The 26,161-nt window shown below is 42.7% G+C and overlaps 1 protein-coding gene across 8 annotated transcripts in view; it reads left to right on the top strand.

The window, feature by feature from the left end:
- Positions 1-26,161, top strand: part of macf1a (microtubule actin crosslinking factor 1a) — a 167,046-nt gene that overhangs the window by 121,817 nt on the left and 19,068 nt on the right. For 7 of the 8 annotated variants that reach the window (XM_030063173.1, XM_030063172.1, XM_030063170.1 and 4 more), the window contains 21 exons: positions 7,632-7,793; positions 8,213-8,383; positions 10,300-10,466; positions 11,864-12,023; positions 12,863-13,189; positions 13,696-13,780; positions 14,891-15,117; positions 16,543-16,749; positions 16,956-17,183; positions 17,859-18,077; positions 18,431-18,634; positions 19,811-19,819; positions 20,959-21,184; positions 22,118-22,344; positions 22,651-22,773; positions 23,003-23,104; positions 23,401-23,502; positions 23,895-24,068; positions 24,293-24,448; positions 24,801-24,998; positions 25,284-25,412. In XM_030063173.1, the coding sequence (XP_029919033.1) occupies positions 7,632-7,793; positions 8,213-8,383; positions 10,300-10,466; positions 11,864-12,023; positions 12,863-13,189; positions 13,696-13,780; positions 14,891-15,117; positions 16,543-16,749; positions 16,956-17,183; positions 17,859-18,077; positions 18,431-18,634; positions 19,811-19,819; positions 20,959-21,184; positions 22,118-22,344; positions 22,651-22,773; positions 23,003-23,104; positions 23,401-23,502; positions 23,895-24,068; positions 24,293-24,448; positions 24,801-24,998; positions 25,284-25,412 (3,603 nt within the window). The remainder of the gene's footprint in view (positions 1-7,631; positions 7,794-8,212; positions 8,384-10,299; positions 10,467-11,863; positions 12,024-12,862; positions 13,190-13,695; positions 13,781-14,890; positions 15,118-16,542; positions 16,750-16,955; positions 17,184-17,858; positions 18,078-18,430; positions 18,635-19,810; positions 19,820-20,958; positions 21,185-22,117; positions 22,345-22,650; positions 22,774-23,002; positions 23,105-23,400; positions 23,503-23,894; positions 24,069-24,292; positions 24,449-24,800; positions 24,999-25,283; positions 25,413-26,161) is intronic. The other variant, XM_030063174.1, reaches the window with a different exon arrangement.

Genomic DNA, 26,161 nt, shown 5'->3' with positions numbered 1-26,161 from the left:
TTAACGTGTTGTTTGCTTCCTGTAGCTTTCAACAGCTACAGGATGCCCATTTGTCCTCAAAACGCCAGAACATATCAACGTATGTAAATTTAAGGCCTTAAAAAGTATTAAAACATCTTAAATACTGTTTTTAAAGGTCTTATTTTTTACTGTGCAGTAATAGTAATTGGTTTCTTTGAGCTGTGTGTCCACACTCGATGCAATGTGATAGGGTTAACATGTTTTTTTCATTTCATCTGCCTTACTAAACAGAGTTTGACTTCATACCCTCTAATAATTAATTTCCTTCCATGCTTTTTCTTTTACAGCTCATGGTTACATGGCCAGTGCAGATTTCATTATCTCTGTTTGGTTGGAAATAGGCTGTTTTCCCAGATCTATGTGTTTATTTTTATTTTTTAATGTTTTTTTAAAAAATGTATAATTTTTTTAAAATTGTCCTTAAATTCAGTTCTTGGTAGCATTATTTAAAAAAAAAAAAAAAAAAAAAAAAAGTCTTAAAACGTAATGGCTTTGGTGTCCCGAAACTTGCACATGCCCCATGTCACCCTTTAATAGTCTGCAGTAGAGGATAGAGCCATAGGAACAAAATGAGGAGAGAAAGACGAGGCATTTAAAGATAGACACAGAGAGAGAGAGAGAGAGAGAGACAGGTGGCTACCGGTCCGGTGGCTCAGAAATGTGTGTTTTGATTGATATGTTAATGCTGGTTGTGAACGACAGCCTCCGGGACAAACCTGCAAAAGAGTAAAAGAAAAAGTGTGGGATGGGTAGAGAGAGTTGGGATGTGTTCAGGAGCACAATAAAAGCATCAAAGCAAAAGCAGGAAGACATCCAACACCCACTAGATATGAAAGTAGTAGTTAAAATGTAAAAAAGTAGTTCAAATATCTGAAACCATTTATAATTATATATCATAGATTTTTGCCTTGTAGCCCACTGCTGTATCACTCTGTCTCTCTTTCTGTCTCTGAGATTAGGAGCACAACAAAGCTCCGAAGAAATGGCACAACAGTAATCTCCCGTTAGATATGAATGCATTTCCAAGAAATCAAATCCAGGAGAAAAAAAGCTGAAAAATCATATATTACTCTGTTTTTCTTTCTCTCTCTCAGGGAGGTGATTAGGAACACAAAATCTCACAAAAACCAGGGAGAACAGTAATCCCATGAATGAAGAAATGGGATGAGGATGTCAAAAAAATTGAAATATCACCTCCCCGAGAGAAAAAGAGAGAGAAGCAGACTGATGGAGGGACAAAAGGGGGGGAAGAAGAGAAGGGATTAGAGGATAGAAAGGTTTGGGCCACTGTGCTTTGAATGCAGTCTGCATTTGCATGAAATTTGTATGTGTTTGTTGAGTTTCAAATAAGGACTGTCGTTCACATGGGATTTATTAACCCATTAACCCCTTTATCCCTCACAGATTGTCACAGATTGGTCAGTCCACGGTGAAAAAGCAAAGCTTTGCTGGCAATTTTAGTTTCTGCCACGGAGGTTAGTGTGAAAATAGATTGCTCCCCTTCTCCTTCCTTTGCTCCCTCCCTCCCTCATTCCATTAAAAGGGAAACGAGAGAGTGAGGAAGGACGAGGGTTGAAAGACAGGAAGAGAGGCAGAGGCAGGAAGAGAGTGGGGGAGGCGTGAAGGAGGAGAGAGGAAGAGACGGCTGACAGAGAGGCTGATAGCAGTGTTGTCATTGGTCGGAATGGAACAACATTATCGCCATATTTCTGTCAAGGAAAACTTCAGACTTGGCGCTGAATATTAAGCAATACAGTTTCTAATCTTTCTACTGGATCCCTGTTTATCAGTCATATAACTGCAGTTCATTTCTAATGAGAGTTGACTATTCCTGCCTTTCCTTTGCTTTTCTGTCATAACTGCATCCTCATATTATTTCTCTGTAGCATCCAACTTTGAATGACTGTAGCTTCAAAGAAACTTTCAGCATGTGCATAAACCACTTCGGTCATGACAGAGAAATGTAGATAAAGGGGCGACAGCAGTGTAGAAAATGGTATTTAAAGGTGCACTATGCAAAATTGAAAAGCGGTTGAAGCGAGGACCATTTGTTGACCTGATTCGCTGATGAACTACATGCACATGTCAGTTGAGTCTAAACGGTCTTCACTTAAATAGATCCTCGGCAGTTTTGAATAGTGCACCTTTAAGCTTGAGATGCATACATTATTTGTGAGCATTTGTGTGAGATGGGAACTGTATTCAGTGGATTTCCTAACGACAATATGTTTTTGTTTTTCTCTATGCATTTTTCCTGTGTGTGTTCATGTTCGAATTATTAGTTCATTACACAAGACATGCTGCAGTGACATTAGCAGCTAATGGCAAGCTTCCATGTTTGTAGGTGGTTTCATTAGCAGAAGCCAGAGCTCTGTGTGTGTATGTTTGTGTGTGTGTGTGTGTGTGTGTGTGTGTGTGTATGTGTGTTTGTGACAGCGAGAAAGAGAGCGGGTAGGAGCTGGATGTTCCTCATCTGTCCTGATTAAGCAATTGATTGTCCTTGAGTGATGTTTTGGACATGCGCCATGAAAACAGCTATGCCTTTCCTCAACGTCATTAGCTTTCACTTGGCAGATAGCACGGCTGCAGATATAGCACCCACACATGCATGCACGTACAGTAGACATACACTCACCCCTTCCATTCAGTTCAGAAAAAAGCTCCTCATTTTGCTCGCAGACAGGCTTTAAAGACACATGTAAGAACCAGTGCCTCCCAAAGTGGGGTTGAGAAAAGTTTAATTTCTCTATTATTACAATCTGTAATCTTACGTTTCATTGGCCCCAGTGCTACCCCTCCACCCACAATATAAACAGTTATGTCATTATATACACATCTAGTAACAAAAAAATCTTCTCACATGAGATTGTTTGGGACAAAATCTTATCAAATGGAAATCAGGGTTGTTCTATTCATGAATCACTGACATGAAAAAGTTTCCTGTTACCATACAAGCAAAGAAGCATGACAGTTGGTTTGTCTCTCACTTACAAGTGTTTCAAAACATTCGCGAGTCATTACACAGAAACATCACAGTCACATGTGCTTTCACACTCGTGGCACAAATGAGAGAACATGTACACATGCATCAGATTTTGGTAGCCTGTGGTGAATGGTGTACATAGTTTTACTTAATAGTGAAAAAGTGCTGCATTTGTCACATGGCAGACACAAAAGGCCAAAAATCTACCGGAATTAATATCCAAGTTTAAACTCTCATCCAGAACTTGACAAATATCCTTATGCTTAAAAAATGGCTGCAAATATTTGAAGAACCTGAAGAATATTTATTCATTCCATTTCCCTTGGCACTTAAGCAGCCTTATAACCTTTTTTTAATCTGGCAGGTCACAATGACAAGAGCAAATTCCTATTTTCACCTAAGTTGCATATCAAACTGCGCACTTCTCTTTTTTTTTTATCTGAATTTAAAATGGATGAATTTAGTATTCAGACAGTTTGCCTTGTCACCTTCATTCCCTGACTTCAGCCAGATCTACTTTCATCACACTGTGCTCATCGCCTATCCGTACTAAACTGGGCTGAAGTGAGAAAACCAGTGTGGGCTTGTGGTCCAGATGGAGAGATGGGGAAAGGATGAAGGGGAAAAGAAAAGAGAAGAGAAAAGAGAGGCAGCTGCAGTTTTGAGGAGAGGTATGAATGACGACATGAGGAGAGGAAGAGGGAGGAGACGAGGAGAGGGAGTAAGGAGAGGAGGGACTGACGATGACAAGGATGACACTGTAGCTAAGTTAGTGTGTGTGGGTGGGTGTGTGTCTGTGAGCGTTGCCGTGCTGGCTGAGGTGGGGAAGAATGAGAAGTATGTCGGACATTCTCCAAAGCTCTGATTTAGTGGATTCAACCACCCTGAGCTGCAGAGAGAGAGAGAGAGAAAGGAGGCAGAAGGAGAGACAGACACAAAGAGAGCAACAGAGAGAGGGACATAAAGACAAAGATCAGAGAGCGAGAATGGAAAGAATGCAACATACATCACATTTCTATACATCCCAGGGTATGTTTAGCTGCTTAATGGCTGTACTTCCCATACTTTTCCCTTTCTCTTCCTCCCCATCTCTGACACACACTCACACCAACACACACTCACACGCACACACACACTGTGTTCAGGATAAGGAGTCGGGTGGAGCGGGTCATGGCTACAGCTCATTGTTTTTCTAGCCGGCAGACTTCCTGTTGCATGCAGCAACGACGCCCATCACCACAACACAGCTGTGTCCAGAGTGGACAGGGACATACACACACAAGCACACATGCACACACGCAGTGACAAAGCCTTGGCATGGGCAACCTGTAGTTTGATGCCATATTTAATCCAGATGAGCAGGGGCCTGTAAACCCTTTGATTATGACTCAGAAACACGCTCCTGGCCAACCACTTCCAGGTGAGCTACAAGACGAGCAAGCCCTGTGCAGGGTCTTTTAAATGCCTTACCACATTAGAAATCGAAATCCAAGGCCTTGAAATCCATTAAACACAGATATTCTAAAATGTGATGAGGGCAAACCTTCAACTCATTCGAGGCACTCACCTCTAAAAAAGAAATACTCTTCAATTTGGCTTCAAATTTAGCCTTATTTTGGCTCATGCATGGCAAAGATGTTAACTCCTTTTGGCATAAATCCCTTTTTCACTGTGGGAAAACTCTGTGCAACTTCCATGGAATTAAACATAGTTAAATATAAACTTTTAAGACTTATTAATTTTTCACAATGTAAGATATCCCTCCTGTCACGCAGATGTATTTCCCTGTAATGCTACTGTTTAGCTTTTCACGCTTATTTCTGTGGTGAAAGTGGTTTTATTCTGACCAGCATTAAAAGGATTAAATTTAACTTGCTGAAAAGTGCGGGCACCCTGCGGAGGAGTGTCTTTACTTTTGGATCTGCTGCTGCTCTGCTGGCTTCCTGTTTGTTGCAAGCAGTCGGGGAGATTCAGAGGGCAATGGAACACTTCTGGCATTCAATACAAATACACAAATCTTTGTCATTTTAAGGAGAATCTGGGAGAAATGTTGTTTCTTTCCTCAGTATTTTCAAGATATTCCTGCTGGAATAGATGCAGAAGTGAGCAGTGCATTGTTAATATCAGAGGACTGGACGCCCATAATGCTTTGAGCTTTCTTGCCATCTTGTTTTTGACCATAGTACTATTTCACTGAAACCCAAACCTACATTTTCAACCCTCATTTTCGCATTTGCCCGCTGCTTCGCTCTTAAACACCCCCAAGTATTGTCACACCAGATCTGTTTCTCCACACTGCATAGATTTAGCAAAACCTTGTGTGTTTTTTGTGTGTTCATGGATACATTTGTCTCTCTGTGTCTGTGTGGCCACTGGGGTTTGGCTGCTGCTGCACTTTAAACCACCAGGCCTAATTCTGTGTGTGTGTGTGTGTGTGTGTGTGTGTGTGTGTGTGTGTGTGTGTGTGTGTGTGTGTGTGTGTGTGTGTGTGTGTGTGTGTGTGTGTGTGTGTGTGTGTGTGTGTGTGTGTGTGTGTGTGTGTGTGTGTGTGTTCTGTTTCTCACAGCTTCCCAAACATTTTCATGTCACCGACTCCCTAGATAGACACACATTAGCACCACAAACTCCACGTTTGATAGGATTTGCATCACCATATGGGGAGATTTTCGTTGGTCATGATTTACATGGCTCCCATGAAATGAAATTTATTTAATATTGTGACTTTTTTGTATTAAGGGAATAGGAAAAGCTGGAGAATTTGGCAGATTTTCTGGGTTAGGTTAGGCAGGAACTACTGTCAGAGTCACTTTACAGGCATATACCATAACTTCATTACATTAGACGGTGGTTTTCAGTTGTTTATTTTCCTCTACTACAAGCCAAACTGTAGTGGAACCCAAATTGTTTACCGTTTTAGAAAAAAAAATAATGACAAATCAGGAGGCAAGAATATTTATGACTATGATCATTGCAAATGGGAAGATAATAGTGGAGCGAGATGGGAACGTCAGTCTTTTTCATTTACAAATTGGAAATGTTTTGTGAATGAAATTGTAATTAAATTAAACAATTCTCCATTTTGCCGGGGACTCTCTGGACCCCCCTCAGGGACACCCATGGGTCCCAAGACCTCCACTTTGACATCCAGTGTTCTGTGTAGCGGGATCCAGCAGTGACACAGATTTAGTGTGGGAGAGGAGCCGTATTGGCCTCGGCTCAGTCTTTTTTCAGCCAGGGAAGTCAAGTCTGGTTGTCTTTAGTGTCGGATGGCTGCCTCTATTGTCATCACAAGATGGCTCCAGCCCTCCGCTGTGGCGTGCGTGTGTGAGTAATGTGGCTAGACAGGCGAAGCTGGATAAGGGTGTGTTTGCTCTGAATGTGTGTGTTGGCTTGAGTGTGTGTGTGTGCATGAGATAGGGGTGTGTGTAGAGGTGCTTGTGTGAGTTTGGATGTGTTTGTGAGTGTGATTAAATGAAGGGTGCGTGCATGCCAGCAAGTGTGTATGTGTCTAGTTGGTGTGTGTATGCGTGTGTGTCGACTCAGCCTTTTCCAGGGAGCCCCTTACTCGTCTAACTCGCTAATCCTCATAATCCCCTCTCTCCCCCTCCTCTTTTTTTCCTCCTAACTCCATCCCCATCTCTCCAGCTCCCTTCCTGTCTCACACTCGTCTCTTATCTCCCCTGTACATCCCTCTGTCTTTTTCTGTCTCTTTCATCTCTCTCTATCCACTGGATTCTGTATGTAGGTATATGTGACAGTTGGCTTCCATTCGTCGTCACACAGACTGAATGTGCAGCGCATTTTTGACTGCAGCTTTCACTTCCATCCAGCTATCTGAGACAGCTCAAGTTAAAGCTTGCTTGCTTCTTTCTATCTTTCTTTCTTTCTTTCTTTCTTTCTGGACTGGCTACTTGGCTCAAAAGGAAGAATAAAGTGAAAGATTGTGGGCCGGTAGACCTGGTGGTACTGTTGAAGGGGGTAGTCTTTGTGCGCCTTAGGGCTGAATATGATTATTACAGTCTGGGACAAGATATTGTTGGTTTCCAGGAGGTCTAGTGTATCGACGTGTGGGAGGAGCATCTGTGCATATGCATCTGAATGTAACAGTTTGATGTCATTGTTTTTTTTGTTTTGTTTATTGTTTGGGTATGCTGAGTCTGCCTATAAGGAATGCAGTGGTACAGGGCTGCAGCTGTGTGTTTATGTGAGTGTGCATGTATGTGCGTGTGTGTGTGTGTGTGTGTGTGTGTGTGTGTGTGTGTGTGTGCGCGTGTGTGCAGGTGGGATGAGTGGGTATATGTGTTTGACGTAGTGAAGGAGCTGTATGTGGCGTTGCTTTTAAGTGCCTTTGCTTTTTTCTTTCTTTCTTTCTTTCTTTCTTTCTTTCTTTTTCTTTCTTCTTTTTCTTTCCTTCCTCAATGTTCTCTTCAGTCAGTCCATTCATTCATTCATCAGTGCCAAGTGAATTCATCAAAAATCTGTTTAGACAGAGTGAATTAAGCAATATTGACTAAATTAACCCTTCTAAGTGGGCTGTATCCTGGGATATTTTAATGTCTATTCATGACTGATTACATTTGATTTAGCTAACCTCACCCCCTCCCCTCCCCTCCCCTCTGTGTCCCAGGCTGTGGAGAGAGAGCAGGTGGACAGCATTCAGCCCCGACTGCAGCACGTCAACGCCGTGGGTCAGGGTCTGATCCAGAGTGCCGCCAAACACACCGACACACAGGCTCTGGAACACGACCTGGAGAGCACCAACCTGCGATGGAACTCACTCAACAAGAGGGTGCGGAGCTCTGTGTGTGTGTGTGTGTGTGTGTGTGTGTGTGTGTGTGAGTGAACCTTTATGTATCCCTGACAATCTGACAGCTCAACCTCGCAGATGAGCTGTCACATGAACTGTGGAAACAGGTGGGATGAGATAATCCCACCTGTTTCCAATGCTAATCAACTTGTTTCCAGAATTTTCTTCAATAAGTGTCATTTTCTTGATACGAGTGGGCTAATCTGCCTTATTCTGCCTTGACATATTTATACTCAAAACAACTGAAAATGTGTTGGAAAGTGTGATTATCTCATCACACCAGCAGCTTTTAAGCTTTTAAGACAGAGTATGTGACAAAATGAAGATTCTCTCTTTTCCTGAAGTCAGTGAACTCATTTGCTTTGCTTCTTGGCTCACAACTGTCTCTCCTCTCTCCTCAGGTTGCGGAGCGAATCGCCCAGCTGCAGGAGGCCCTGTTGCATTGTGGGAGGTTCCAGGATGCCCTGGAGCCTCTGCTCAGCTGGCTGAGCGACACCGAGGAGCTGGTGGCCAATCAGAAGCCTCCGTCTGCTGAGTACCGAGTGGTCAAGGCACAGATCCAGGAACAAAAAGTAAGACAGGATGGATGGAAGGAAGGAGGGATGGAGGAAGTAGGGATGTAATGATTAAGTCATTTGATTGATGAATTGATTATGAATTCTGCTGATTGAACTACAACAATCTGATAAAAGAAATGAATCTGTGAAATGATTTGAATCAAGTTGTTCCCTTTTCATCTGGACACCTGGATGTTTCATCAATGTTAATTCTTAGACTAATTTTTTTTCACATTTCAGAGTTAAAATGATTTTGGTTAAAAGTACTGAATCACATCTTGGACTGCAATCATGGTTTGCAAATGTGAAATTGAGTTACAGACTAGATTTTACAGGGAAACCTGATGAAATGCTTTGCTGAAAGGTTCCTGGGCAGAAGCGGTCATGAGATGGGACATTGTTTCTCATTCAGTTTCAGATCTGCTGAGATTTTCTCTTTCAGTTTGGGGACTGAACCGGTGATGATCCAGTCACAGTATCAGTTGTCTAACCTCTTGTATCTTGACTCTCTCATTTTTGTCTCCTCTCTCTTTGAAGTATACGACCCGCTTTTGTCTCTAACTCTAACCTGATGTGTTTTTGGAGTCTCATTGACACATCCCAATTCACAGCAGTTCAGCTGAAGCTAATTTATGATTAAGTTACTCTCACTTTAATTAAATTTGTTTGAATTCATTGCTGTGAAAATCAATTCTTCTGTTCAGCAGCGGAGGTGAATTGAGCCATTATTGATATTCAGATGTCCTTGGTGCCCTTCACCCACAAACAATAGATATTTGAATGAGAAGCACACACACACACACACACACACACACACACACACACACACACACACACCCACACACAGTCCATGATCCGTCTGCCTGGCATCCAAAAGGCCCCAGTTGACTGTCTGCCAGTCAGACTGGCATAAAAACACACACAAACACACACGCACACACACACTGTGGATTTCTATTGTTTTCAGAGACAGGCTCACTCTCTCTCTCTCGCTCACACACACACGTAGACGCACACACACAGTTTTCTCTGTTTATCCAACATACACTTCCCGTGTTTGTGTGCATAAGAGCAGAGTTCTCTCGGCCAGCGATCAATCACACGTGTTTACATCCGTGACGGAGAGTGGAGTCACCGTTTGAGTCAGAGAGAGAGGAAACTGTGGAGAAGTGGCTGAACGGGGCTGTTAGAGAGGATTCAGAGCAGAGAGCAGGGCTACTTTGAACAGGAAGGAAGTGAAATTGAGGTATGGTGTTGTCGATGGAAAAACAGTCAAATTTCCAGCAAATAATATGAAAGGGATTGTTCCAAAATGAGATATCTGCCGGTTTAAAACAGTCGCACCCCATTACAATGTCTGACAGTACAAAATAAAATGATATGAAATTACCACCTTTTTCGATGAGCTGTAGGTAATGGTTTTCTAAAATGGATCTTTTGAAAAAGTTCAAATCATTGGTGTAAGTGAGGGAGACTTACAGGAGGATAGTTGAATGATGAATTGCATTTGTTGCATTATATCTGCAACAAATGAAAATGTATCTGTTCTGTCTTTTTTACCGTTACTGAAACAAATTTTGTAACTGTTTTTTGTCACAAGCTCTCCCTTCCCTTAAAAAGATGGTGCCCTCCACTTTAGGGAAGAAAACTTTGGATTTTATCTTTAAATATTGTGGAAAATAATAACTGACAAAGAAAAAACACTCATGTGATTTCGTTTAGCTTTCTTTATTATTCATTTTGACAAGTAATTGTCACTAAATTTTGTACCTGCATACTTTTTCATGTAAATTTGTTTTCTCTCTCTCACGAAGGAATCTTGGGTTGCTCTTGGGTTTCTAGAGTAAACATTTAGGCCCCCGTTATGCCCGTAGTATATCATTGTGATTTAACGCCTCAGCAATGTAACCGTGTGTCTCTCATCCCTGCAGCTGCTCCAGAGGCTGTTGGACGACCGCAGGCCCACCGTGGAAATGATCCGGGCCGAGGGAGAGAGGATTGCAGCCACAGCAGACACCCAAGACAGAGAGAAGATCCAGACGCAGCTCCGCAGCCTGGCAGACAGATGGACCGACCTGTTGGACAAGGCCAGCGGCAGGTAAAGATCTTCATATTGTACAGGGTTAGACCGTCCTCAAAAGAATACTCCAACAATTTGGGTAAAATACCCTTTTTCCAACTCACCCAGACTGAGACAAGATGTTGGATACCATTTTCAGGTTTGGCTTCTATGGGTAGCATTTCATGTTAGCTTAGCATAAAGACTTGAAGTCTATGGGAGTCATTAGCCTAGCCCTGTCATAGTGAAACAATAAACCTTACAGCAGCGCCAAAGCTGATTCACACAGTGCCTCATGTGTATTTGAAATACACGTCTTTGAATTTAAAAAAAAAAAAGAGAGGGAGTCCCAGATAAGCTGAGTTCAAGCCCTGGTGTCAGCAAGTGCCCGCCTTGCTGAGGCGTCTGAGGAAAACTCTGATTTCTTAGCAGCCTACAGAGTGCTATTGTGTAGCTGACCTCTGACCTCTCTATGGAGGGGAGAAGTGAAAAAAAATGTTCTTAACACGGTCAGTATCGACTGGGAAGTTTCTCTCCAGGGTTTTTCCTTAAACTGAACTGAGATCCCAGGGTCAGAAGTGTCTCTTTATCACTTTTGGCATCACAGCTTTATCTGCCTTGGCCGTTTTCAGTCAGCACAGCTAGTATCATGACAAGCAAAAAGAAACTTACAGAATCGATTTGGCTTACTGAATATATGTGGTTTGCATGGGAAAATAATCAGTGGTGTACCCTTGTAGCGTGTTATTTTGTGGTTATTCTGTGTTTCCTTTTTCATGTCTGTGTGATTCTGTCGAATACCACTGTACTTACTGAAGAAATAATTTCATTAGTCTTGGTTTCCATGGAGAGACTTGGTCTGACATGGTCCAAACAACGTTTCACCAAGAAAAATCATTATTTCCAGGGTACACACATAAACAGTGTAGAGGCTGTATACCACAGATGCCTGTGTTCATGTAAAGTAGTTTAATAGCTATATAATGTTTACAACACATCCATGCCAGACAAATTGTTGTGAGACATTATATAAACTGTCTGTCATGTCTGTGGGATTTGTTATATCGTCTGCAAAGACACAGTTACAATTTATTCAGCATAAATACTACATCTATGTCTAAACACTAAGTCTATACAGTGGAAAAACAATACTGGTTTCTCTGTAAACACACTCTTAGATATTTTGCTCCATGTCCAACACACAAACACAGTGCAGTAACACATTTTATTAAAGTGTTTATAAAATCTATTAAAATTTGATCGAATACAATAAAATTTAATAAAGATTTCAGAAAGTGCTCCCCCCCCCCCAAAAAAAAAGAAGACAGCAGTATAGCGCAAAAACAAGCTCAGCTGGAGAAATACATGCACAAAAAAATCGGTAAAAGCAATAAAACAGCAATAAAAGCGCTCACGTTAAACCTTGCTCCCCCCAGGCAGAGGCAGCTGGAGGAGCTGCAGGTTTTGGCGCTGCAGTTCCACGAAGCCCTGGAGCCGCTGGGAGAATGGCTCAGCACCACAGAGAGACGCCTGAGCTCCGCCGAGCCCATGGGAACCCAGACGGCCAAGATCACCCAGCAGATCACCAAGCACAAGGTACTGTGTGGACCCAGTGAAGGGCAGGGGGCGGGGGCGGGGGCGGGGCGGCCACACGGGGGGTAGGGAGGACATCCCGTCACGGAAAGGTCACAAGTTTGGCCCTCACAATGGACAGTTTGTGTTCGTCATCAGCAGCACTACACCCCCGCCTGCTCAGTTAGTGTCACTCTGGAAAGGCGTTACACCTAAATGCCAAAAAATTAAAATGCGCACAGTGAATTCCCTTTCAGTCGCCTTCCCATCAGTGGCCTCTCATGAGCTGTTGGCTTTATTGTCAACATAAAGGTTCATAGAGTTTCCTTGCTTCATGTACTGATGCATATAAATGTGTGGGCTGTTTTGCAGTCCTTGGTTGATATGAGATGATATGAGAAAACATGCACACAGATATACACACATGAACACTGTTAGAAACTTCATTAAAATGTTCCTTCACTTAATCTCAGTGCAAATCAAAGGAAAGATGATTGAAAGGAGAGATGAGACACAAGCTCAGACAACGCAGTTATTTACAGCCCAAAACATCACCTTTTACAACTTGATTTCTTGCTACATTCATTTGAGTTTTTTCATTTTCATTTCAGTTGTGTTACAATAAGTTGTTTTTACCCCTGTTGAGTTATTTCACTTTGCATGTATCCATTGATGATGATTTTTGATTTCCTTTTCATCTATGATTTGTTATCTGCATGCTCACATTTTGAGTTTTGATGTGTTTCCTGGTTTGATTTTCTGTTCTTTTATCCCTCTTGTTCTTTTCATACATCCCTTCATCTTCACCTCAAACACACACACACACACACACACACACACACACACACACACACACCTCCCAGGCGCTCCAAGAGGATGTGTCCTCTCGAGGAGCCGAGGTCGACCACCTCGAGTCTCTCAGTCAATCCCTGGCCCCGCTCAGCTGTGCGGCCGACCGCGATTGGTTAAGAGAGCGTGTGGGGGCGGTGCGGTCGGGTCACTCGGAGCTTTCTGATTGGTGCACGAGGAGGGCAGGCATGCTGGAGCAGGCGCTGGCCAACGCCCAGCTGTTTGGGGAGGAGGAGGTAGAGGTGCTGAACTGGCTGGCAGAGGTGGGACAGAGGCTGGCTCAGGTCTCCGTGCAGAGCTACCAGCCACAGCAGCTGGCCGAGCAGCACAAACACACTCTGGTACGACTTCATGGACACTATGAACACAAATCACAAGGCCCTCTAAAACATAACAGCACTACTTTGTAACCTTGTTGGGACAAGTAGCTTTAATATGAAATTTTTCATCATAAAAATAAAAATCTAAAAAAAAATTGCAAACATGATCTAGAAGTAGTAACTAATCAGTGGAAATTAACAGTATTTTCCCTCTGTAATAGGGTAAGAATAGTATTTCCTATAATGAACATAAAGAGCAGATATGAAGCACAGATTTACATTTTGAAATGCACCATAACTGTATTATCTTACTAAAACATAGAAACACAGACTCCTGGATCATCAGTGTATATAAAATAGTCTTGGTGGTATTGATTAAAGTATCATTATCATCAGAGTTATTTGGATATTGAATGGCATTCAGAGAACGTTTTTGCTTGAACTGTTTAATTGGGAAAAAGGTATATAGTGGAATATGTTTTTGTTTATGTCACGGGTGTAAACTATGTTTCACTCTCTCCCTTCAGTCTCTGAATGAGGAGATTCTGAGCAGGAAGAAAACAGTGGACCAGGCCATCAAGAATGGACAAGCCTTACTCAAACAGACCACAGGTAATCACATCTATAAACTGTACAAATCCTCTTCCTAATCTGATTTAATCCATCTCCTGTCAGTATGATGATGTTAAGATTACTAGACATAGATACAATGTAGATAAGCTCTCAGGCTTTGTTCTGTTATCTCTGATTATTTTTAAATCTGCACAGGAAGAAAACTTGACAGTAGACGTCATCTTTTATGTAATTTAATCATTGGGAAATAAAATTAACCAGTCAGTCAATCAATATCCTGTATGTCATAAAGGTTTTGAAACTTAAGTGATTTAAAAATGTGGAGATTTCCTCCTTGGTGATATAGTCAGGTCCTGACCGGAGTGCACAGTCTAAGTTCATGGTAATAACATAGAAGAGTTCTGCTTAAGGGTGGATTTTCTCTTTTCAATACTTTCATTACGTATTTGTGTGAAAGATCTCATATTGGCTCAGCAGATACACACAGAGGCCAGGCTCAGTGGGACGCACGCATGCACACACACACACACACACACACACACACACACACACACACACACACACTAACTGGGCACACAGTCATTTCCCTCTTGTGGACTCCCATCCAAACCACACATTTTAAGATTGGTGTCAAACCAAATATAAACATCTGTTTTGTGTTTTTCTTCATATGAATAATATTAGTCATGTTGACTAGTAACAACCTTAGCAAGTTGATTTTAGGCTTGTGTGTATCTGTACTGTTATATTTACATGGTTGAATAAGTGTTGTGGTGATGAAAGGTATGTCAACTGACCACCTCCGGGTGCCAAGAGATGTTTTAGAAGACGCAACATACAAACTATGAGCTGCTGTAATTAATAATGGTCAGAGTCAGAATGACTTTTATTTGACAAGTGAGTTTACAAGAAGCCAACTTAGTACTTTGTTTCAGTAGGTCAGTAAACAAAAATTCCAAGGCAGTATGTTAAAATTTAAAAGAGGAAATGCAGGGAATTGAGGTAGTATACAAAGAAAGCGTCAAATTCATGTAGGTAATGTGTAAAAAATGAAATAGCAATTGAAGACAAGGAGGAAGTATTTGATACATAATGTACATGATTCTCTGTTTGAGCCTGACCGATCTGTGTCCTGTGCGCCCCCTGCAGGTGAGGAGGTTCTCCTGATCCAGGAGAAGCTGGATGGCATCAAGTCTCGCTATGCTGAGATGACGGCCGGCAGCAGCAAGGCGCTCCGCACCCTGGAGCAGGCCCTGCAGCTGGCCACGCGATTCGCCAGCGCCCACGATGACCTCAACCAGTGGCTGGATGCCGTGGAGACAGAGCTCAACAACGTGGAACCCGATGCCACGCCAGCCTACCAGGAGAGGCAGAAGGTAGGAGGGGGCGTGTGTGTGTGTGTCTGTGTCTGTGTATGTGTGTGCTAACATTCTTCATTTATTTTGTGTGGGTTGATTTACCAAAATGCTGTACAGCCCTATATGTGTGTTTTAATGGACTGAATTGGCCATAAAACTTGCTCAGTCTAATAAGTACACCTTAATTTAAAATGTAAACATAACGACCACTAAGAAAAAGTTTCCCTCCAGCACCCATCTTTTTGTGTATGTGTCCTTGGAAAAAAAAAAAAATCTTAAAAATACTCAGCTGTGAGTAATTTCACTATTTGGAAGCTACGTTTCAGTATTGAGATGCGATGATGTACTGTATCTATCCCGTTATGTCACGTAATAGTCATTGCTTCCTGCTGTATTAATATATTTAACAGTGAGTCACTTAGCTCACAATGAGTGGAAACAACAGCTCCAGAATCAGCATCTGTCTACTGCATCCCTTCTCTTGCACACACTACATTTCATAATTGTGTGTTATAAAGGAGGTGTTTGCAGCTGGCCGCAACTGTCTAAGAGGCACCTCTACAGGGACATTATGTAGCTTTAGTTTGAAAATGAGATATCAGCCATATGAAAAAAGTGGCACCTACTCTGCAAAAATCATTGGTGCAACAAAACTGCAACACATGATGGTACTTTCTGAAGGATACTCAGTACAACTTAAAACAGATTAACAGCAAGATAACACTTGACAGGCTGGATTCTCTACACTTTAGAGATCTACAAAGATTTGTCACCATAATGGATGTGTAACTCTGGAATAGAGCTCCTCATGTCATGAAAGCCTAATGAATACTTTGCAGCTGTCCTAGTATCAGTCCACCTGAAGTTTTGTCACCATAGAAACATCTATTCCAGTAGGCAAAATAATGCTTATATAAACGATTGGCCAAGAAATATTGACAGCCAATTGCTTGCTGTCATCTAATTCTGGCACTTTGCAGTAATGTGTTCAGCGTTTATCAATTTTTATGCTGTCAGTGTAGCACACACTCTTGAAAAGTAATGGACCCTTGCCCACTCACTAAATGTTGCATAATACCTTGGAAACCGCTGATACCAAAGAGATTAGATAATCTCAACATGGCTAATTTTATTTTTGATGCTCTGTTTCTAAAATCCATTTTGATTCTTTCAAAATGCTATGACAGGTGTTTGTTATGGTTTAATTCTACACTTCACCTGTCATTTGCTAAAACAGAGGATCTGTTACAACAGTCCTTAATGCTCTTTTTGGGTCAGCCCCTACAAACCTAGCGTGGGTATCAGAGGGAAGGTTGAGGGGTAGGACCAGGTGTATCGTTGTGCTGATCATCTGAGCCCCTCCAATTATACACGCACCAAATACGATAACAATATTGCACCACCTCTGCTTCTGGGTCATTGTGGATCATTAAACCTGTGCAGGAGCTGAAGAAGGTGTCAGCTGAGAAGCGCCTGGTGTTGGACACGGTGAACGAGGTGGGCAGCGCCCTGCTGGATCTGGTGCCATGGCGAGGCCGCGAGGGTCTGGACCGCCTGGTCGCTGACGGCAATCAACGCTACCGCCAGGCTGATGAAACCATCACTCAGCGGGTCCAACTGGTGCAGGCCGCCATCCAGAGGTCACAACAGGTACTGCACCAGTATCAGCTAATCTTCTGCCTGTAGTGCTGAATGTCAAGTGGATTTCATGATATTTTTGCTGACATTTTTGAGTAAATTATCATTAAGATTTCTGTATAATGCAGTAATACCTCAAGATTATTAAATGTAAATACCGTCCTTGTGTCAGTGTTATTCCTCTAACTAAACTTAACATGAACTCTTCCCTCTTTCAGTATGAGGAGGCGGTGGATGCAGAGCTGGCCTGGGTGGCAGAGACAGAGCGTAAGCTAGCTTCACTGGGGCCTCTCAGCCTGGAGCCTGACGTGACTGTGGCCCAGCTGCAGGTCCAGAGGGCCTTCAACATCGACATCATCAGACACAAAGACACAGTGGACCAGCTGCTCAACACCAGAGAGGAGATCCTGGAGACCTGCAGCGATGCCCAGAAAGACGCACTGATGGTGAGTCACTGAAGGAGAAGAGGAAAGGGCTAGAAGGAGCGATAATGAGAGTGAGAAAGGGACATGAGAAATTCAACAATTTTGAGACTGTGAAAGGTGCCCAGTGAAGGGAAAAGTGAATGAGAGAAACATGAGTTGGAAAGATGATGGTGAGGGAGTAATGGGGAGAGTTGTTTGGGGAGTCGAAGTGGAATTAGAAGGAAAGCTTTCAGCAGGGCAAAGGAAAATAACAAAAATATGTAGTCATAAAGTACAGGAAATAAAACAATCGTAACAGATCAAATATGTTGAACTAAATTGAACATTCCTAACAGCTGAAGTCATAATTTGCAGCATTTTCATATAAATAAATAGCCACTCTTTGATACTGTATCATACTGTATAACACAACGATGATTCAACTTGAAACCAGTTCATGAAAGTTTTTACATTTGCTGTTCTGAAGTACTCGTTAATAGTAGTAATTCTATCCTGGGAAAAATCTTCTGCTGCACAAGAAATGATCCATGTTACATTCCTGGCAGCGGTGATAGTGGCATGTTTGGGAAAAAACAGATGAAGAACTGGTTGTTAGCATGAGCAATAATAGCCACCATTGCTGAACAGACAAATAAAAAGAATGCCATCTACAGAAAGACATGCAATGCAAATATCTTCATCTTTCCTCTTGTTCAGGTGAAGACAGACTCTCTGAGCACCCGCTATGAGGCGGTGAGCCAGAGCCACAGTGAGCGTTTCTCAGCGCTGGAGCAGGCCCAGGTTCTGGTGGCTCGATTCTGGGAAACCTACGAAGAGCTGGATCCGTGGTTGGGAGAGACCGAAACCCTCATTACTCAGCTGCCACCACCGGCCATCGACACAGACACCCTCCGACTGCAGCAGGACCAGATGAGGGTAAGAGAGGGTATAATTTAATGCTCAGTATGCCAGTTTGGTAGAGGCTTTCATCAAAAGTGCTTCACAGTGTACAGTATGTGAATGAGCTTTGCCAGCAGGGAGGAGAGAAGAAGTTGGATAGATGTGGTACAGGAAGGGGAGTCTATTATCCACAGTGATAATTATTTGCTAGACATGAACCAACCATGTGAATAGTTTTTATGCAGGAAAGAGAAATCATGACTGAAATGTTTCCTTTGTTTTGTTCTGTTTCTTATTTCCCCTCCTCATCACTTCCACTGTATTTATAATCACACTCCTTTTTCCACATTTTTTCATCTTCTGTCTGTATCCTGTCGCTGCATCTCCAGCTCTTGAGGGAGTCGATAGCGGAGCACAAGCCCCACATCGACAAGCTGCTGAAGATCGGGCCCCAGCTGGCCGAGCTCAGCCTCCAGGAGGGAGCAACAGTGACACAGCGCTACAACGAGGCTGAGAGGCGCTACCTGGCCATCAAAGAGGAGGTCAAAGGTCGGGCCACAGCCCTGGATGAGGCAGTATCCCAGTCTGCACAGGTACACAAACGTCCACAGGATGGACGCTTAACTGTTTGACTGCTTGGTTTGGGAAATGCACAGTGTTTTACAGCGAGCCGGGTCTGGGTCACATAGAATTTAGAAAGTACATTTTATGGCTTATTTTAGTTTAATGCACATCAGACAAAACAGTGAGTGCCAGAAGGTTTTGACAGTCACAAACTTAAAAATCATTTTACTTAAGGGGTGAATGGCAATCTATCTGTCACTGTCTGAATTGTCCTAATAAGGTAAAGCACGCTCATCTGGTCCTGATTGCTGACTGATATAAACAGTAAGAGTAATTTTAAATGCTATTTGGCCCAGGTCTTGGTCCAGCTTGTTGGTGTCTGCAGCCCCACACCAGACAGAAAGGCCTGACATGATAACAGCATGAAGTCTATGTGTATGTGTGTGTGTGTCTGTGTGTGCTCACTCTACACAACAAGATGATAATGAGGATTTATTATGCCATGTTATGAGTTCCATCAAAGCTAAGTTTTATCTTCAGTACTTATTTTGTCGCTAGACTTCTTGCTTTTCGTTGCTTTTATATATTACTTTTAGAAGATATCTTATTACCAGAAAAGTAATATCAAGAGGCATAGATGCTGTGGCAGTTTTCAGTCTTGCTGCTCAGCCTACATCAGATTATTACATGTCCAAGATGTAGCCTTCACAATATGCATTATTCAGATTGTCTCACATCATGTCTACCTAGATAACATCCATCTTCTTTGACTGTAGTTTTCTTTACAGTTTACATTCTTCTTACACTTCATTCCATGAGATGTCATTGAATCACCCACATGGCAAAGCAAATGTTGCTGCCGTCGATATGGCCTGGCAGTTTGTATTGGACGCATGACTCTGATTTAACTCATTGTATTGTTTCTCCACCTTCCACCCCCCACCAAACCAATCCACGTATTGCTCCATTTTTTCTTCTACTTGCACCAACTCTGTTTTCATCCCTCCATCTACCCTCAATCACCTCCCTTTCTCTCTTAATCTCAATCCTAATCTCCCTCATTGCCTCACCTCCATCCTTGCAACCCCTCCCTCCCTCTCTGCCTTGTCCCCTCCTCCATCCCATCCGTCGTTCATTGTGGATGTGCTGTGTGTGTTGCCCCACCACCATTTCCTCCATGGTCACTGCTTACTGCAATCACCCAGCTGGTAGAGGTAAGACCACTGACTGACCCAGATACTGAACTGGCACTCAGGGTGGAAGGGCACTGTGTGATTTGAGTAGTTAATCAATCAAGTACAAATCAGTAATCAAGTACTAATCTTGTAGTAGTCAAGCACTAATCAAGGACTAGACTCCCCAAATAAATGAACAAATTACAAATGTTTTAAATTGGGTGAGCAAATTCAATAATTGTTCAAAATCCAGGTGAAGACTTTACATCTATTTAGTCTGCTTCATTCATGAAGGGATGAAGTTAAAGGAGGATTTTCAAGTCTTGACACAGCTGAGATTTTTTGCCCTCAGTGTGACTCAGCAATTTCTCCAGTTAAGGGAAGATTGCCTGGATCATTGTCTTTTATAAAGTCAAGATTTAGATTTTCATTTAAATCTTGACTTTGGTTCATTGAAATATAAATGCCGGTCAAAATCTTGTTCCACAACCCTGAGTGACCAAACTCCTCATAAGATTTGTTAGAAACCACCCCTTCCTGTGTAGGTTTGTGGAGATGGATTAAGTCTAGAGTCTGAGACTATGGAAGTGCTTTTTAGTCTACACCTTGGCTTGATCCACGTCTTTAAAACCAGCCCGTAGAGATCCTGTTGTATCACAAAAAACCTTCCCCTTGTTGCTCGATGACAATTGTTTTGTTACGCGATAACTGAATTGAACTTTTCCCCAGATAGTCCCCAAAACCTACCACCAAGTAGAAATTAAAATGTAACTCCTCTCTGTTCCATAATATCTCCCTGTATCAAAATCCTATAGTGGGATGAATTGTGTGGATTGATAACTCCCTCGTGTGGTAGGTTGTGCACAGCTCTGCCAAATTTAGAGAACCTGGGTGATATGTTGAAAGCACACTAATAATGTTGCATAAAACAACTATAGCATATATGTTTGGGTTTTCTCTTAACTGTTCTACATCCATGATACTGTTTTACATCTCAGTAGCATAAAAGTTAAATAAGTACTTAAGTTCAAAGTGCAAACCGCCACAGATTATTAACTGGATTTGTAACATTTTCCCATTCTTCTGCTTTCAAAATGTCACCCTGCTTCTAAACCTCGTCAACACACTCCGTCCACCTCCATCTAACTCTGTCTCCCTCCACGCCTCTCTGTCTCCAGTTCCATGATAAGATGGACCCCCTCCTGGAGACCCTGGAAGGGGCAGTGCAGCGGCTGCGGCAGCCACCGCCAGTGGCAGCAGAAGTAGAGAAAATCAGGGAGCAGCTGGCGGAGCACCGGGCCCAGGGGCTGGAGCTGGACAAGCTGCTGCCGTCCTTCTCCGCCCTCTGCGCCCGTGGAGAGGAACTCATCAGCCGAGCCGCCCACGACGACCCGGCTGCCCAAGGTGAGGCGCTGTGACATGAGGGGGCTCACAAACTGAATCAGAGGCACATTTATTAAGACCTGCAATACCTGCAATACATTTTTCGAACAAAGTGAGGGAATCTTGCTTTCTCAGATGGACACACCCACACATGACTTTACTCAAATATACACAGAAATCGATACTCTAACCCTTTATCAGTATTGCCATTACATTAATCAGACCGGATCAGGGGTTGTTACTCAGTCACACTGTCTGCTTCACGCTCCTATGGACAATGTGTATATGAGTTTGCTGTAACTGGCCATAAATGATACAGACAATTGCAGGCCTTGATTGAGGAGAGAGGGCCAGAGGCAGAGAGAACAGGCTTATCATTGCGTGAAAAATAATAACAAACTTTTACTGGCTCTGAACTGTTGGGAAATCCTTGTCAAACCTTGTAACGGAGCAGATTTATCAGTCATATACTGTGGCATACACACTTACTCCAGCCCCACAATGTGGTGAGAGAAAACACACACACACACACCATTGTTATGTTGCCCTCCAAGGACCTTGCATCTTTGACGGCCTCCGCCCCCTCCATTTCTGAGTCCACTGCTTCATGACCATGAATGGCTTCACTGTGTGGTGGTAGTGGGGAATGGACTGACTTGAATACTTGCATAAAAGACTTCAGTAACTGGAGTCGGATGCTAGATGGCAACATTCAGATGGATAAAACATCATCCCTTTTGTTTGATCCAGTATTTGAGAGCTTGGTGTCCGTATAGCTAGACAAGATCAAGTCTGGCAGTGAATGCTGATTACAGTTAGCATATACTGTGCTGATTTGTTGAACCTTAAATATTGCATTGCCAGAGAGTGGCCAAGATGTCCTCTCCAGCTTGTCCACCCACTCATCTCATCCATCAAGTGTTGACTCTAACTTGCCTTCCCTCTCCTCTCCAGCCGTCCGTTCCCGTCTTCTGCGCCTGCGCTCGTTGTGGGATGAGATCCGGCAGCGGGCCGAGGAGAGGGAGGCCAAGCTGACCGACGTCTTGGACCTGGCCGGGAAGTTCTGGGCCGACATGGCGGCGCTGCTGAGCACACTCAGAGACTCCCAGGACATTGTAAAGGAGCTGGAGGATCCAGGGGTTGACCCCTCACTCATCAAACAACAAATTGAGGCTGCTGAGGTATGAAGATAAAGGAAGAAAAATTATCAATTGAAGCATTCGGGTTAAGATAAAGGGAGAGGAAATAAATGAAATTGTCAGGATAGAGGTTTGTTTTCTTTGTTCATTAAAAACAACACACAGGCCGTTGAGAAGTTGCACTTTTTAATAAGAAGAAGGCAGGATGTAATTTGGATAATTTATATCAGAGGAGAGAAAAGATGAAGAACCATCAGTAGTTGGGATTGTGGCACAAGTAGGGTCTGTGCAGTTTATTTTTGGGTGCGTAAATGACTCATTGTGCCGTTCCTCTGCCCCTCCTTCCAGGCCATCAAGGCAGAGACTGACGGTCTCAGGGAGGAGCTGGAGTTTGTCAGGACCCTCGGGGCTGACCTCATCTTCGCCTGTGGAGAAACAGAGAAACCTGAAGTCAAGAAGACCATTGATGAGGTGAGGGATGTGTTACATGTTAAGTGACTGAAACAGATGAAATAGATGGGAAAGCATAATCATTGGCTCTGAAAAGACAGAAATCATATCATCTGTCGACCACTGTAGTAATTTTCCAAACCTAAATTATAAGCTGCTCAAGACCACTAACATTTCATCCTTCTAACCCCTTTTCCATTCCATTTTTTCACCTCTATCTTTTTCTTCTGCCTTCCTGTCTGCCCTCCAGATGAACGCTGCCTGGGAGGGCCTGAACCGCACATGGAGGGAGAGGATGGAGAGACTGGAGGAGGCCATGACTGCCTCTGTGCAGTATCAGGATGCACTGCAGGTCTGTGCACTAACATTAACTCACTGTTTAATTGAGTGAGTCTTTATCAAGGGTAGACAATCACCTTAGCTCTATGTCAGTAACTGTTGTTCATTCACAGTAGGTCAATATTACATTAACAGCATTTAACTGTTTGTCTTTTGTGACTTACTATGTGAAACACTATTAATAAGGTAAAACAGCAGCAATAGTATAAATCACTAGTTCTTAACTGAAGTACAAAGGCATTCCTGTGTTCCTGAGATGTTAGTTTATTGAGAAATATGTAAGAGCTAACCTGTCTGCATCCTTTCCAGGGCATGTTTGACTACCTGGACAACGCAGTGATCAAACTGTGTGATATGCCAACTGTGGGAACTGACCTGGGCACTGTCAAACAGCAGATTGAGGAACTCAAGGTTGGCAATATATTCTTATTTTTCACTTCTTAATTACACATCACAGCTATTATGTTCATATAATCTTTTTTTTTTTCACCCAATCTTGTTATAGTTAGCCTGTTTTTTTTCTCATGTAATGCTTATCATCATTAGTAAATGTTGTAATAGCTGACAATAGAAATTCAGAGTTAAGCACTTGGGTATTAATCATCATTTTCAGAGGCAGAAAATATTTATTGTATTATTTGATGTAACATTTTACTGCTCCAGAAAAATTTGAAATATGCATAGAGATACCTAGAGTTTTTAGAATGTAATTTTTCAGACTACCCAGTAACAGTCCAGAACTAACAACCCACCTTTCCCTTTACCTCTCTTGCCAACTCCTCCGGTCTGTTCACCCTGAGCAGCAGTACAAGGTTGAGGTTTACCAGCAGCAGATAGACATGGAGAAGCTTTGCCACCAGGGGGAGCTGTTGTTAAAGAAAGTGTCAGACCAGACGGACAGGGACATGATCCAGGAGCCGCTCACTGAGCTCCGACACCTCTGGGACAACCTGGGGGATAAGATCACCCAGAGACAGGTAATGCGTGTTCATCCAATAGGCTTTTACAGGGATTTATGAACCCAATGATTGTAAAAATTTCTTTTTTAATACACCAGGGGATCAAGTAGTCCTTCAGTTGAAGTAAAAACATGAATATCACCAATATTAACAATAACAGTGATAACATTTGACAGTGTTTTTCATTATACTCCAATATGTTGAATTGCCAATTTTATCTCTGATCCTCTTGTCCTTCACAGCACAAGCTGGAGGGAGCACTTCTGGCTCTGGGTCAGTTCCAGCACGCCTTGTCAGAACTGCAGGCCTGGCTGAGCCACACACACACCACGCTGGACACACAGCGGCCAGTCAGCTCCGACCCCAAGGCTATTGAGATCGAGCTCGCCAAACACCACGTATGTCTGCGGTCCTTACAAAACCAAAGAAATCTGACACATCTTATTCTTTTGTCCCCACAGCTCCCTTCTTTATGAACTCACCTTGTAACTAAGAAGCTTTGAATTGGCCTATATATATTATTTCACTGCTTCCACTACTCAGTATTTACTGTTGATGTATTTATTATTTGGTATCACTGTAGTCCTGGATCTAGGAGTATCTAGAAGTATCTTGATTGTCAGGTCACTTATTACACGTATTACTGACCTTATAACCAAATTTTCTTTGTGAAGAAAGTGAGCCCAGCACTACAACCATGATTTGGTTTGTTGACACTTTTATCTGAATCCCTCTGTCTCTTCTCTTCAGGTGCTGCGTAATGATGTGCTATCCCATCATGCCACGGTTGAGACAGTAAATAGTGCTGCCGCTGAGCTGCTGGAGTCCTCTCCTGGCGATGAGGCCAGCCACCTGAGAGACCAACTGGATCAGCTCAACCAGAGCTGGGAGAGCCTGCTGCTCAAGACCCAGGAGCGGCAGAAACTATTGGAGGCCGCACTGCAGCAGGTATTGTAATAACCACATGTAGAAATAGATGTTTCTAGTGAGGAACCTATTGTTAAGATACAGTATGTTCTTAAACATTGTGGAGTTATTTTGGAAAATCCAGCATCAGGAAAGAGGTATTATTATCAAAGTTGTCATCCTTGTTATAGAATCAGTATTAGCAGTGTTGTATTTTGTTGTAAAAAAGCAAAGGATACCTGAATTTTGGGACTAATATTAATCCAGTTCTGATCTGTGCTCCTCCACATCCCTTCTCCTGTTGGTCCCTGACCTCTGTCTGTCCAGGCGGAGGGTTTCCATGGCGAGTTGGAGGAATTTCTGCAGTGGCTTAGGAGGACGGAGAGCCAGCTGTCTGCTGCCAAGCCAACAGGCGGCCTCCCTGAGACAGCCAGGGAGCAGCTACAGCAGCACATGGTAACAGGGCTTCACATTACACCACAACACCTGCAGTGTTAGGCAACATAAACACCAGTTATAAACTATGTTGTCTTAAAGGATGGGTTTTACAGATGAAGCCATACAGTGCATAAGTTCCACTTATGTGGTCATTGCACTTCTGCTTAATTGCCATGCAGTCGTCCAGAGGAATCGTTTGGAACTCCTGCACAATTAATGCAGGATAGATGAAGGGAGGGAGACTTATTTTTTAGAATTAAGTAATAATATATAACCACATTAAACAAAGATGCAAGCTTTGGATATTGGCCTAATGATTTTTCCCCTCCCCCTACAAAAATATTTCTCTGTCTTAGTTTAAATTAAGGTTTGTGATAATATTCCTGTTATAAGGTGCAACTTTGTTTATTGCTATTACAAGCACTCAGAGAATGAGTTGCATCAAGTCATGGTCTTTAGTTGGAAACTAAACTTTACTATTAACTATTAGGGAAAGTTTTCAATATAAGAATGCAAATAGGTATAAACAGATTTTATTAGCAAATTTAATTTTTTGGTTGTAAAGTTTTCAGCAGGTGTTCTGAGTATTGACTTACATATGCCCCTCCTTTCCCACAGAGAGATACTTAGCAAACGCCAGCTATGAAATTTTAATGACTTCCATTGTCCTAAACCAACCTGTGAAACACAGTAGCACTCATCCTTTGTCCAGCGCTCTCCTTCTGTGTCAGTTGTTGTTTGGGTGTTGGTGTTTGTGTATCCATCTC

Source organism: Myripristis murdjan, chromosome 11 (genome assembly GCF_902150065.1).
Source record: "Myripristis murdjan chromosome 11, fMyrMur1.1, whole genome shotgun sequence".
Taxonomy (NCBI): Eukaryota; Metazoa; Chordata; class Actinopteri; order Holocentriformes; family Holocentridae; genus Myripristis; species Myripristis murdjan.
Note: the sequence above shows the minus strand (reverse complement) of the source record. Positions and strands in the feature narration are given on the sequence as shown.